At 37.3% G+C, this 15,575-nt stretch overlaps 1 protein-coding gene across 1 annotated transcript; it reads left to right on the forward strand.

The window, feature by feature from the left end:
- Positions 1 to 6,130: 6,130 nt before the first annotated feature.
- On the forward strand, positions 6,131 to 11,786 carry LOC124290348. Its single transcript, XM_046727060.1, has 4 exons — positions 6,131 to 6,339; positions 10,026 to 10,165; positions 10,759 to 10,885; positions 11,297 to 11,786. The coding sequence occupies exons 1-4, from the start codon at positions 6,131 to 6,133 to the stop codon at positions 11,496 to 11,498; spliced, it is 678 nt and encodes a 225-aa protein (XP_046583016.1). The 3' UTR covers positions 11,499 to 11,786.
- Positions 11,787 to 15,575: the final 3,789 nt, after the last annotated feature.

Raw genomic sequence — 15,575 nt, forward strand, 5'->3', positions numbered from 1 at the left:
AACGAGGCCTGTATTCCGCCTGGCAGATCTGCGAAATCTATACTCATGTAGGCTGCATGAACTTGGTTTAGATTCTGCAACTGTACACACAACAAGACTAAAGAATCGAATATTGTCAGCAATTCCAGATCTGAGAGCACACAATCAAGGCAAAGAGGTCTTACTGGCATTTGATAAAGATATTGGTCTGGCACTGAAACGTGCTTGTAGTCATGATTATGATTCCGAGGCATTGGTACTAGCTAGGGCAGCAACAATTATCTGCAGAGATGTCTTTAGCTTGAAACAGACTTTCAGAGGAACATTTCCTCCTGATTGCAACGAACAGTCTGTTCCTGCCAATTTGAAAGCCCTTGTCAGTATGATTTTGGATGGACCAGGTATAAAGGAACAATCCTCAAGAAGAGATCAACAGTCCCTAGCATCCCAAACTATCTCACAACTTCTTGTCTTCAACAGCGTGAAAACTAGGAGCACTAATGAATCCTCTGCAACAAGACACCACAGAGATCGAGAAACACCAGCACCAGTTTACTTAGGATTAAAGATCCATGGTGAAACAAGAAAACGTGATCTGGTTGACACATTTCACAATATGGGTTTGTGCATTTCTTATGACCGTGTCTTGTGTATTTCAACAGACATAGCCAACAGAGTCTGTGACATGTACACAGACGAAGATTTGGTATGCCCACCACAACTCTCAAGAGATGTCTTCACAACAGCGAGTGTTGATAACATTGATCATAACCCCAGCTCTACAACAGCAACAGATTCCTTTCATGGTACAAGCATTTCATTAATGCAGCACCCATCAGCTGAATGGAAGGGAACAGCAAATACAGTTCCTCTGATTGGAGAAAGTAGTCAAAATAGGAAGACCATTGCCAAACTGCCGTTAGTCTACACCAATGTTCCCTCTGCATGTTTTACCAAGACGGATCATTATGTGCCTCCTTTAAACGGACCTTTCACTCAAGATGTACAGGATTTTAACACAATACTTGATCATGAGTATGAGTGGTTGGAACATGTGAAGGAACTACTGGGAAAAGAAGAATTGGGAAATAATGATTACCTCTCGTGGGCAGTATTCAATGCATCATTACAGTCCCCACTAACAGATCCTCGAACCACAACTGCACTTATGCCACTGTTGCTAGAATGTGCACACTCCATTGCTATGATACAGCATTCAATGAATGTGGTAAAGAAGGCCGTTGAGCACTTAAATCCAGGTCAGATACCTGTACTTACCATGGATCAATCATTGTATGCAATTGCTAAAAAAATCCAGTGGAACTTTCCAGAATCATATGGTGAATCCAGTTTCCTTATTATGTTTGGTGGATTGCATATTGAAATAGCTGCATTCAGGATCCTCGGAGACTGGCTTGAAGGACGTGGATGGACAACTGCAATCTGTGTTGCTGGTATTGCCTCAAGCGGCGTTTCTGATTCCTTCATCAAATGTACCCACCTCGCTAGAACAAGACATGCCCATCAGATCACGGCAGCTGCACTATTCCTACTACAACACCAGGCATATGCTCACTATAAGGACGCAGAAGCAAACAAAGAAGACCTTTTGACTTTCAGTACCTGGTGTGATGCAAAGTCAGCTTCCCAACCATAGTTTCAGTACTGGTCCCTTGTTCTTGAACTTGAACTTTGCATACTGTGCCTGGTGGGTGCAATTCGAACAGCAGATTTCCCAAAGTATGTATCATCACTTGTGAGATTAATACCCTGGGTCTTTATGTTAGACCATGTGAACTATGCACGATGGCTTTCAGTTCATATCAGAGACATGTCTTCTTTGTCAGTCGAACACCCAGCACTTTACCACAAATTTTGTTCCTGTGGATTTGTAGCTCGTAAAACTAAACGACCATTCTCTGCTATGGCACTAGATCAGGCTCATGAACAAGTTAATGCTCTCGTGAAAGGAGATGGAGGTGCTGTTGGACTGACAGAAAACCCATCAGCACTCAGGCGATGGATGGTTGCAGGACCGGAGGTGTCAAGAATGATTCAAGAATTTGAACATATCAGAAGGAATCAAGAAAGTGACAAACATCATGAACAAGCAGTAGCTGTACAGATGACATTTGCAAAGGAGGTTTCATCGCTTGTAACTATAATGAACGACATGGGGAATCCTTTCAGTGAGGACAGTGGTGATCTCTTGACACTAGATACCAGGGACATTATGGACTCTGATGTAGTGGAGACGATCAGAAATGGATGCAAAGCAGGCAGGGAGCAATACGACCATTTTGTAAAAGAAAGGTTTGCTGACAGATCAAAACTAATACAGGAACCAATAAAGAAGAACAAGCTGCCACTGTTTTCAAGACGGAAGACTCCTCCTCCAAAGAAGACTCATGTTGCAGCACTCAAGGGCGACTGTGCTCTGTTTTCCAGGTTGTACATTGCATGTCAATCAAGAGAAGGAAACCTTGAAGATTTCTTCAAGCATGAAAATCAGCCATGGCCTCCATCATTGTCCAAGATTGGAGAAATTAGATCTGGCAACAAAGCAGACCTTCTTGTACAACTTGAGCATTTACAAGCGGAGACACCAAATGCTACTCCAAAAGTTTCTGCAGCGATACTTGATGGTCCCATGATTGTGCAGATGCTTCATCCAAGAACATCTATAACATTTCAAGACTATATCCAGAATGTATTTCTACTATACATTTTCCAGTATCTTGAACATGTGGACAGACTTGACATTGTTTGGGACACCTACAAAACAGACAGCCTTAAAGCATTCACCAGAGAAAAACGTGGCAAGGGTCTAAGAAGAAGAGTCAAACCATCATCACTTGTGCCAAGTAACTGGCAAAGCTTCCTGCGAGTTGATGAGAACAAAACTGAGCTTTTTTGCATTGCTAGCTGAACAGGTTGCTGCAACAGAATTAGAAGGGAAACAGATTTACAGCACCCTTGAGACAAAAGCTGTAACGTCTCCTGAAACAGCTGACAGAAGACTTCTGGAGGATTGCTCACATGAAGAAGCCGACACCCGTCTTGTATTGCACCTATCTGCTGCTTCACATAGTGGTCACAAGAAGGTGATGATTAGGACTGCCGACACAGATGTTGTTGTTATAACGGTAACAAACATCCAGAAGATACCAATTGATGAAGTATGGATATCATTTGGCGTAGGCAAGCACAACAGATATATAGCTGCACATGAAATTGGAACTACCCTTGGTCCATTGAAATCAAAGGCATTATCAGTATTTCATGCCTTCACTGGTTGTGATTTCACTTCATTTTTTTGCCGGGATAGGGAAGAAAACTGCTTGGGATACTTGGAATGTATATCCTGAAGTCACGGCTGCATTCCTGTCACTTGCAGATGCCCCAGCAGATATTTCTGACAACACAATGCGGCTCCTTGAGCGGTTTGTCATTCTTATGTATGACAGAACTAGTGTGGCATGGAACATCAATAAAGCCAGACAGCATCTCTTTTCAAGACGGTCTAGGCCCATTGAAAACATTCCACCTACACAGGCAGCCCTAAAACAGCATGCAATGCGCGCAACCTTTCAGAGAGGACATGTATGGGGTCAGGTACTTGACAAGCGTCCAGCCCTGCCGAGTCCCTCAGACTGGGGTTGGAAGAAGGCATGTGATAACACATGGATACCTAAGTGGACAACACTTGGTCAGGCACAAGAACAGTGTTATGAACTAATACACTGCACCTGCAAGAAGTCTTGCACAGGCCTTTGTAAATGTTACAAAGCCAGTCTGAAGTGCACTGCTTTGTGCCACTGTGAAGGAAAGTGTTTCCAGTGACTGATCATGAATAATGGAACTGTAGAAAGATTGTGTGAACTGATCTCAAGGAATGTAAGTTGGTTTCATAGGTTCATCTGCATGTACATAATGTTAACATTATTTAAACATACATTCCAGATTGTAAGAAAACATTACGGAAATTTCACCTGAAGATTATATATACATGCCAATTTCTCTAATCATGTGTATCCTGTGTTAATAATATAACAGAATCGTTTACTTGCAAGTAAGTACTGAAAGGTGTGCGCATTAAATTGTTCTCAGAAACTTTGCATTTGTAAAATACTAGCCAAAATACCAACAGATCATACATAAGAGTGCACAAACATATACATTCATGTATTGCTATTTAAAATGTCTCCTCAGCAATATTAGATTTATATAAATCAACTTATATAAAGCCAAAAATTAATAACTTACAAGTTGATATCAATATATACAGTACAACAAGGCTTTTTTGAAAATTAGGTTAATTTGGTGGCCATCTTGGATTTTTATCACCACCAGGTGGTGCTGCGTATTAAATTAGGAATATATAGAGTAATGTTAAGAATAATCCTGAAAGAAAATACTGAATATGATAAGATAATTATGATATGTTGAGCACAGACTGACATCATTAGAGATTTCAGTCAAATTGGCGGCCATCTTGGATTTTCTGCCACCAGGGGGCACTGCTGAGGTGGATCCATATCCAGAAATGTTCGGAATGGTTCAATATATAAGTGTGCCAAGTTTGGAGCTTTTAACCCAAAGTGCACATTTTTTGCCATAACCGCCCCACTATTAATAAGGCGTTTAACATGGGCCTTAAAAGGCATGTACAGCTAAAAACGGCATGGCAGTTTACCCAATTCTAGAAAATACTGAATAGTACACTTTATTTTAAAAAAGTAGAACTTATCTTTTACAAAGTAAGAGTAACACTTTCTCGATTTGCTTGCAGCTCATACGATGGTTTTAAAGATAAGACAATGATAAATTTGTACAATAACGAGGTAGACATCCAACGTGATGTCGGTTAAAGTCCGTTCGACTTCATTTCAGACTGATGAATTGCTCACTAACACAAAATCTAATAATTGCAACAAAACCAGATATTGCACAGTCACATGAAATCGACAGACCAGCTTTGATGATTTGTCTAATAATTTTGGACACCCGAATAAAAAAGTTGTTTAACAAACGATCATTATTTTGTTGTCACTTTTCGCTATTTCTTACGAGGGAGGACCACTTGCTGGTAGAACAGCCAGGTGTGCGACTTATACGTGTGAAATTGAAATTTCACTGCATGCGCTTGTTGATTACCTGGCTGTTCTACCAATATGGAAATATCAAAATCTTACGAAGTTTGGGACTCACTCTCTACCAGGGAAATGATAGTGGATGACGACCAACTTCCGGTTGAGCATGGACAGGGCTTACCCCCTGTGGTAAAAGAGTAACTATAATGGGATCGGGTTTTCGGATAACTTGGATGACACATGTCATCGTATCCCTGCTGCGTAAACTGATACTGCTGTCTGTTAATCACTGGATTGTCTGGTCCAGACACGATTATTGACAGTCCTGGAATAGTGATGGACAACAAGCAAAGCAAGCATTCGTGTCTCTGGGTCATTTTGCAAATGGGAATAATTAATGATTAATAAATTAGATAAATGTATGCATGCAAAATTGTTGAATGGGTAATAATGTGAAACTAGATGACATTGACGCCCTGTCTGTGGACACAATAAAGCTGTGGAATATTGCTTGGGATAATGTGATCACGTGACTACAGGCGCTTATAGCAGGCACAGTACGTCATATTGGGAAATGTGTTGCCCTGGAAACACAACTATTGCTCCATGTACCAATGTTCTGTTTTACATTGTCTAACACGTCAGACACTCTAACCACAGAGCAGATGAGCGACTAACAGTCTGCTGAGGTTGGCAGTTGTCGTGGACAAAATCTGCTTAGCTGGCCATGTTTTGACGAGCTTGACATATGTAACATATGTTATACTTGGGATTACACTTTCTTAGTAAAGTACAATTTCTAGTACTTTTTTAGCTGAACCCCATTTGGGACTCGAACCCACACCCTCAGAGTCAGGCATCTAATCGCCAGCACAGAAAGTCAGCCGCCTAACCCTCTCAGCCACCGCTCAACTCCAAAAGTACTACAATTTGTACTTTACTAAGAAAAGTGTAATCCCAAATATAACATATGTTGCATTTGACCACTTTCTAAATGGCATTGTGTAATCATAGTTTGACATATCTCTGACCAGTACACCCGGCAAATAGTGTTACAGATGTTTCCCTACATTGCAGCACTACCGGCTACTACAAACGGCCAGGTGGATTTGACGTCGTTTTGCCCCAACCTGGTGACAGATGCCATCACGTGTGTGCAGGCCAGCATCACGGAAACAGCCATCTCCAGCCTTGTGACGGATCCGCAGGTGCTTCTAGATGTTGACGGTCTTGTGATAAACAACGCTGCGCTCATCTGCCAGGCAGCGTAGGTGTTACACACTCTTCGTCACAGCTGTGTAGTCGTAGTAGTTGTTGAAGTAGTAGTAGTATTGGTATCATTAGTAGTAGTTGTAGAAGCAGTCGTTAGTGTTGTTAGGAGTAGGAGGGAGGAGACATCTCTTAAAAAAATAAAGATATTTTTCATGTCAAAATCGGAATATGACGGTAGAACCTGACCACGAGGTGTTATATTGGACTTTAATCCCTGCATTTGCCCAACAGTCGGCGCCATTTCTGCAACCGTCTGTCCACTCGGTACACGATACAGCAAGAACCACCAGATTGCGTAATTTTCTGGCAATAGAAAATATCATGTAACATGTGTTATATTTGGGATTACACTTTCAGTAAAGTACAGATTCTTTTCAAAATACTAGAATCTGTACTTTACTAGGAAAATGTAATCCCAAATATCAAATATTTTACATTTGACCACTTTCTAAAAAGCTTTGTATATTCAAACACTTTCCTTAATGTTTTATCTTTGATTTTCGTGGATTCGTGAAGCTTGGATATGTTTTTAGGACCTATTGGTTGACAATATGCATGGTGGAGCTTTATTTCTAGGGTAAAATAGTCCAGCCAGGTTTAGGAGCGCATGACTCTGAGAGTGGAGTATACAATGCCATCCATACAGACATGTAACAGTCGTATGTAGTGAGAAACAGGTACCACTGATCTTCTAGAGTGTTCTATACTTATCAGTTGCAGTAGAACTTCAGAACTTCGAGACTGCAGTGGTGTGGCCAGATTCACCGACATCAGTTGAATTTAGTGTTAGATATACCCGTTAGACCCTCCCCCCCACCCAATGTTTTTCAGTATGTTAGATATACCCGTTAGAACCACCCCCATCCCCATATTTATGTGTACATATCGAAGCCCTAATTAGGAGATACTAAGTCCTAATTAGGAGATATTAACTCTTAATTAGGAGATACTAAGTCCTAATTAGAAGGTAGTAAGTCCTAATTAGGAGATACTAAGTCCTAATTAGGAGATACTAAGTTCTAATTAGGAGGTAATATTTTTTCTATGTGACCCTAATACGCTTCCATAATACTACATATTATGCCTTATAGAAAGTTTGGCTTTACTTTGATAACGAACACTTAGCGTAAAACGTTCAAAGCGTAAACAAAAAATATCCTGTTATTTTTGGATATGCCATGATGGAATTCAAAATGTAATAGAATTAACCTTAAATTATTGAAATCTATTGCTCGTAAAATATGTCCTTGCGTCAACATTGAAATTATCTTCATAATGAAAAACAATTAACTTTAATATTCAAAACATACACAAATAATCTCTGGTGTTTTTAAGACGTGTCACGAGATATTTCACAGCTTGTAGAATTAACTAGAAATATTGGAACAAAATTTTGAAAATCCGTAATAAAAAGTGTTTGTCACAAACATAGCTATTACCCCGTCACATGTCGATATCTGAATATAATTAACCGTGTGACCCTCAAAATTATCTACAGGTCACCGAAACTGTCATCGGATGCCTTGATATCAAATGCGAAAATAATACTCGCTGTGACCTTGCAAGTTATCTCAAGGTCACTAAATTCAATTGGATGTCGGTGAATCTCGCCACTAAACTTTGCTACCAAATCTGAACAAAATCAATCATTTCTTTCTTGAGTTATCGCGCTAATAAGCTTATATGATGCATGAAATGCAACGAAAAACAAACACACGCGTATTTACGGCTGATTAAAACAGTTATTACAATTTATGTAAATATTTATTACATTTTACCGCAACTAAAATAATTACAATTTACGTCAATTTTTATTACAATTTGCGTATTACAATTTACGTGATTTTTATTACAATTTACGTCAAGGGTTATTACAATTTGCTGCAAGTATTACAATTTACGTCAAGGGTTATTACAATTTGCTGCAAGTATTACAATTTACGTCAGGGGTTATTACAATTTGCTGCAAGTATTACAATTTACGTCAAGGGTTATTACAATTTGCTGCAAGTATTACAATTTACGTCAAGGGTTATTACAATTTGCTGTAAGTATTACAATTTACGTCAAGGGTTATTACAATTTGCTGTAAGTATTACAATTTACGTCAAGGGTTATTACAATTTGCTGTAAGTATTACAATTTACGTCAAGGGTTATTACAATTTGCTGCAAGTATTACAATTTACGTCAGGGGTTATTACAATTTGCTGCAAGTATTACAATTTACGTCAGGGGTTATTACAATTTGCTGCAAGTATTACAATTTACGTCAAGGGTTATTACAATTTGCTGTAAGTATTACAATTTACGTCAAGGGTTATTACAATTTGCTGTAAGTATTACAATTTACGTCAAGGGTTATTACAATTTGCTGCAAGTATTACAATTTACGTCAAGGGTTATTACAATTTGCTGCAAGTATTACAATTTACGTCAAGGGTTAGTACAATTTGCTGTAAGTATTACAATTTACGTCAAGGGTTATTACAATTTGCTGTAAGTATTACAATTTACGTCAAGGTTTATTACAATTTGCTGTAAGTATTACAATTTACGTCAGGGGTTATTACAATTTGCTGCAAGTATTACAATTTACGTCAGGGGTTATTACAATTTGCTGCAAGTATTACAATTTACGTCAAGGGTTATTACAATTTGCTGCAAGTATTACAATTTACGTCAGGGTTATTACAATTTGCTGCAAGTATTACAATTTACGTCAAGGGTTATTACAATTTGCTGCAAGTATTACAATTTACGTTTGTATTTTGTGATGAGATCAGGGAGATAACTTTGAGTGAGTGAGTGAGTTTAGTTGTACACCGCATGAGCATCGATCTGGGCAATTGGGAACCGATGGCATGTGTCAACCAAGTCAGCGAGCGTGACCATCCGATCCCCGTTAGTCGCCTCTTACGACAAGCAAAGGTTACTGAAGATCAAATCTAACTGGGAGCTTACGATGCGATAGGAAGCCAAAGTAGGGATTTCAGAATAGGCGTTATGTGATCTGACTTGGAGTTTGAATAAACACTGCGAGCAGCTGTATTCTGTTTTCAACAGTCCATTAGAGGAATCTAGTCGAGATGAGACAAGGCACCTGGCAATGACCTGAGGACTTTCTGTAGTCATGTACTTTCGGATGTTTCTTTTAAGTGCAGTTCTTAATATAGTAACCTTTCTGTATCTGATCTCTGTTAGCATTTGCAGCTTGTATTTGAAGCCTCTACTTTTCAGACAACTCTTCACTCTATAAGCATCATAATATATATAGTAACTTCTATACCACTGCTTCCATTGCATACCAGTATATTCCCATCACCTGGCTATTGTAAAACACAGTGCTATCAATTTCTAATGAATCTATACCGAAACAGTGTAATACTGTTATAACATTGTCTGAAATATACTGCCATGCAAAACAATTCTAGGAGACAGGTTATTACGTCAAATAAAATGAATACATTTGTTTACAACGTGTTATGTTATTTCGGAGAATGAATAACTGTCCTTGGAAAAAGGGGATGAACATTGTGAAACAAGCTGCTTTAAAAGATTTATGTCTTATCATAGACGTATTTATGTCTCCAGCTAGATTTGTAAGTGTTTTAGACATCATAAAATGTGACAACAAAAGGCGTTTGACATATATTTTCAAATACCTGTTATATTGTTGCAGAAACACGCCCCAACTTAAGGCGTTGTATGACTGTGTCTTTGCAAAGCTGATCCTCTGTCTCCCCGCCGCGTGGCAGCTCCTCTATCCAAGTCTACCACAAGTCCAGCAAACTATAGACTCCATCTGTCAAAATGTACAGAGTAAGTAGCCGTGTCACTGTATCACCATACTGGATGGCATTCACCATGCTAGATGGCATTCACCATGCTGGATGACATTCACCATGCTAGATGGCATTCACCATGCTGGATGGCATTCACCATGTTGGATGACATTCACCATGCTGGATGGTAATCACCATGCTGGATGGCATTCACCATGCTAGATGACATTCACCATGCCAGATGACATTCACCATGTTAGATGACATTCACCATTTTGGATGACATTCACCATGCTAGATGACATTCACCATGCTAGATGGCATTCGCCATGCCAGATGGCATTCACCATGCTAGATGACATTCACCATGCTGGACGGCATTCGCTATTCGTTGTTTGTAACTGTCGTAGAACAGGTAGAGTGACCCCAGTTACTATTAAAGACACAGGATGTAATGTTTGCCTATCATACAACAAGCAGAGATCTGCGGGGTTCTGTTTATATTCCACGATACAGAGTGTCATGTATATCTGTTGTACAACAAGTATAGTAACTCTAGTTATCATTAGGGCACAGCATGTTATGTTACACGGCCTTGACTTTATCATGTAATGTTATTGAACATTTCAGACATAAACTTGACGTGTGTGGAGGAACCATCTCGATCGGCGGCAGTTGGTGCCTGTGTGATGCAGGGTACTCCGCCTACCACACCTAGCCCCGCAGACCCTGTAGCGACAGTTGCCTTCCAGTGCAGGTAAGGCTGTGTACAAAAACGTCTCCCGTTATCTGCTTCGCATATTGATAGTCGTCTAACGAACATACACACATGTACATGTATGTATTTATTCAGTAGTTATAACATTGAATTTGAAATAACGATGCTCTTATATTCCGTCAAAATGCGACAAGAGTGAGGGAACTGGACTTATTAATGGTATTCTTTTCCTTTTCAAGTTTGTGTTTGTGTTGTTCCTTGAACAACTGCCGATTTTACGGACGCTTCCGGGATTTTGATTTTACATGTGCTCGATTTTGTAAATAGATTTGATTGTTATATTTCTTCTTCTAATTCGTTACATATATGTATATATGTTGAAATCCTATAAGTGGGAAGCATACCTTCCAACGAACTGATTGTTGATTTTCCGTGTTCCATGTATTCCAGCCAAACGGACTTGTCTGTGACCTGTACCGCAACTGCCTATGCCACATGTCCCGGGAACACGGCGGGAATCTTGTCGCTCGCCGTCAAGTTGCAAAGTCCTTCTGGCTGTGCTACAGGCGATATGGTCCGCCCCGCTTTAACGCTGGTCCTCATACCAGTGGCAGCTTGTGTAATGTCCTTGTTGACAAAAGTTTTGAAGTAAACGTTTACTATTAAAGAGACAGGAAGAAGACTACACGGAGTAATCCATGTCGATATATTCTATTAAAGATCTGGAAACATCTAGCAGCCCACAAGACATGAACCCTGCAGCATGGAGACACGCCAGAGATGACATTACTTAATCCCTTTCGTTTGTTTCTTATGAGCAATCACTTGCAAACAGTACAGAAAATAGCGTCAAATATGTCTTGCATAATGTTACGTTTTCATGTCAGCTTGAGTGAGTCACGATACGACACGGATGTACTCAGTGCACCATGAAAGTATTGCTGGGGGTATATTAGTGAATGTTGATGATGCAGTAGTGTTTGCCTCCTCGAATGCGAAACATTTACAAACAACCTAAGTAATTGTTCTACAGATGCTGTAAAACCTGGAGGATTAATAATAAATAATTCAAACTAGTCAAATTTAGGACTAATGTAATTATCTGTTGTGGATACAAACAGGATTACAGAGACTGTTTCAAGATCTTTTCAGTAGCGAAATACATGTGTTTGAAAAACTTTGCATCACCGACACTATTCACTTTCCTTTTTTAAACACTCTACGTCATTGTTAAAGAATAAACCAAAACATTGTTATAAAAGGGGAGTTGGAAGATCTTCGGTGATCTGTGGTGTTTTGGAGCATGTAGGATATCTATGAATACACAGTGTCATTTAGAAAGCTGTCATAGTGGAGGAAACCCTCAAAGTCAGGCACCTAATCGCCAGAACACAAAGTCAGCCGCCAAACTAGCTCAGCCACTGCGACTTCCACATGCTGGTGATTACACACCATGCATATACAATACACACACACATACATACATACACCATACATACACAATACACACCATACATATACAATACACACACCATACATATACAATACACACACCATACATATACAATACACACAACATACATATACAATACACACACCATACATATACAATACACACACCATACATATACAATACACACAACATACATATACAATACACACAACATACATATACAATACACACACCGTACATATACAAGACAAACAATACATACACACATATACAATACACACACCATACATATACAATACACATACATACATACACATACATACACATATACACACCATACAATACACAATACACACACACACCATACACATAATAACAACATACATATACAATACACACACACATAACAATACACACACATATACAATATACAATACACACAATACATACCATACATATACAATATACACCATACATATACAATACACAATAACCATACATATATAATAATACACACACCATACATACACAATACACACAACATACATATACAAACACACACACCATACATATACAATAACACATATATATACATACATACACACAATAATAATAACCACACCATACATATACAACAATACACAACACCATACACATACATAACAATACATAATAACCATACATATATTAATACAATAACCATATATACATATACACAATAATAACACAATACACACACATACAACACATACATACAATAACATACAATACACACAATAATACATACAATACATACACACATACATTATACACACATAATCCATACATATAATAACAATACACACATACATAACACATACATAACAATAATACACATACATACATATAATATACATAATAATATACACATACAATACATACCATACACACAATAATACCAACACCATACATATACAATAATAAACAATAACCATACATACAACATACACCATACACATTAATACACATCCATAATACATACAACACATACATACATACACATAATAATAATAACACATACATAATAACACAACATAATAAACACAATATACACATAACATAATAACACACATATAACCATAATATACATAACACATTATTACATAATAATACAATAACATACATATTATACCATATACATACATTAATAATAATAACATACAATCACATATTCAATACATAATAACACACCATACATTTACAATAATAACATACACATACATAATCCATACATAATAACAACATACCATCCATAACATAATACACAATAACAATCACACCACCATAACATAATAAAAATAATAATAATACATAATAATACATATAATACATATAAATAATACAATACATACATTAACACAATATAATAACATAACAACACAATAATACACAACATACAATAATACATACATAACATAACAACACATAATTAATAATATACAATACACACACAATATTACACATACACACACAATAACATATACAATAATCCACACCATACATTATACACAATACACATACATATACATACACAATAACACACCATACATTAATAACACACACAACCATACATACACAATAATACACCATACATATACAATACAATACCACAATAACATACAATACACACACCATACATATACAATTAATATACAATCATACATATACAATACACATTACCATACCACATAATAATAACATACAATCATCAACACATTATATACAATAATACACACCATACATATACAATACAACACATACACAATCAATATAATAACACCATACACATACATACAATAATACATACAATACATACACCATACATACACAACAATACACAACAATGCACAATAATACAACATACACATACAATAATACATATACAATACAATACACACCATACATATATACAATACAACACACACCATACATATACACACACACACAATACATACAACATACACCATACACATATACATATACACACACCATACATATACAATACACATAACCATACATATACAATACACACACCATACATATACATAATACACATACATACATACATAACAATACACACACACATACATATACAATACACACACCATATATACAATACACACACCATACACATACACAATACACACACAATACACACACCATACATATACAATACACACACCATACATACAACAATACCATACATATACAATACACACACCATACATATGTAAATAATACATACATACATATACATATACAATACACACACCATACACATACAATACACACACCATACATATACAATACACACAACATACATATACAATATACTCAAAATACATACACCATACATATACAAATATACACACACCATACATATACAATACACACACCATACATATACAATACACACACCATACATATATAATACACACACCATACATATACAATACACACACCATACATATACAATGCACACAGCGTACATATACAATACACACACCATACATATACAATACACACACATACATATACAATACATACACCATACATATACAATACACACACCATTCACACACACCATACATATACAATACACTCACCATTGACACTCAAGATGCACTATTGATACACAAAACAGATATTATACCTACAAAAATATTCTGTTTACATCAACAAGTACAATTGTGGAGATTTCAGCATACTAGAATTGTTTTAAAACCGACAAACAACGTTCAATCTTCCACTTGTTTCGCAATGCGAAGCTATTCTCGATACAGAACATGATCTAACTCAACTATCTCGTTAGAGTCGATAAACACAAATTTGTTAGTCAGGTGACTGCCACACACTCCTCTGTGTAATATTAATTTATGTATAGTATGAGACTGGGATAAAGCCGCCATGATAAAGTCCTGGTTAAGTTAATGAGCGTTCTACTTGTAGTTCCGTTGGTGCTATATAAAGCTGTATACAACGACAGTTGTTGTGTTGGGTCGCGATAAAGCTTCAATGTACGAATAATAACTGTGACGTAGAATGTAACTGTTTCTAAAGCGACTTAAAGGACCTTTGGCCGTCCAGAGCAAGAGAGGCTATGTCACGGAGAGTTTACAATCATTCCTGTTGAGTGATTTCAGAGTAGCTAGGGCTTCGGTGTTTTCAGAATGTACATATGTAATATTCTTGTATAATTGGAATTCACCTACAGCTGTCTTTAGCCACTGCTTGAAT

Source organism: Haliotis rubra, unplaced genomic scaffold (genome assembly GCF_003918875.1).
Source record: "Haliotis rubra isolate DU_JTF1 unplaced genomic scaffold, ASM391887v1 Scf1123, whole genome shotgun sequence".
NCBI classification, from domain to species: Eukaryota; Metazoa; Mollusca; class Gastropoda; order Lepetellida; family Haliotidae; genus Haliotis; species Haliotis rubra.

Coding starts and splice junctions, on each gene's coding strand:
- LOC124290348 (XM_046727060.1), top strand. CDS start 6,131: ATGTTTCCCTACATTGCAGCACTACCGGCTACTACAAACGGCCAGGTG. Junction 6,340..10,025: donor GCGCTCATCTGCCAGGCAGC/GTAGGTGTTACA, acceptor ATATTGTTGCAG/AAACACGCCCCAACTTAAGG. Junction 10,886..11,296: donor ACAGTTGCCTTCCAGTGCAG/GTAAGGCTGTGT, acceptor CATGTATTCCAG/CCAAACGGACTTGTCTGTGA.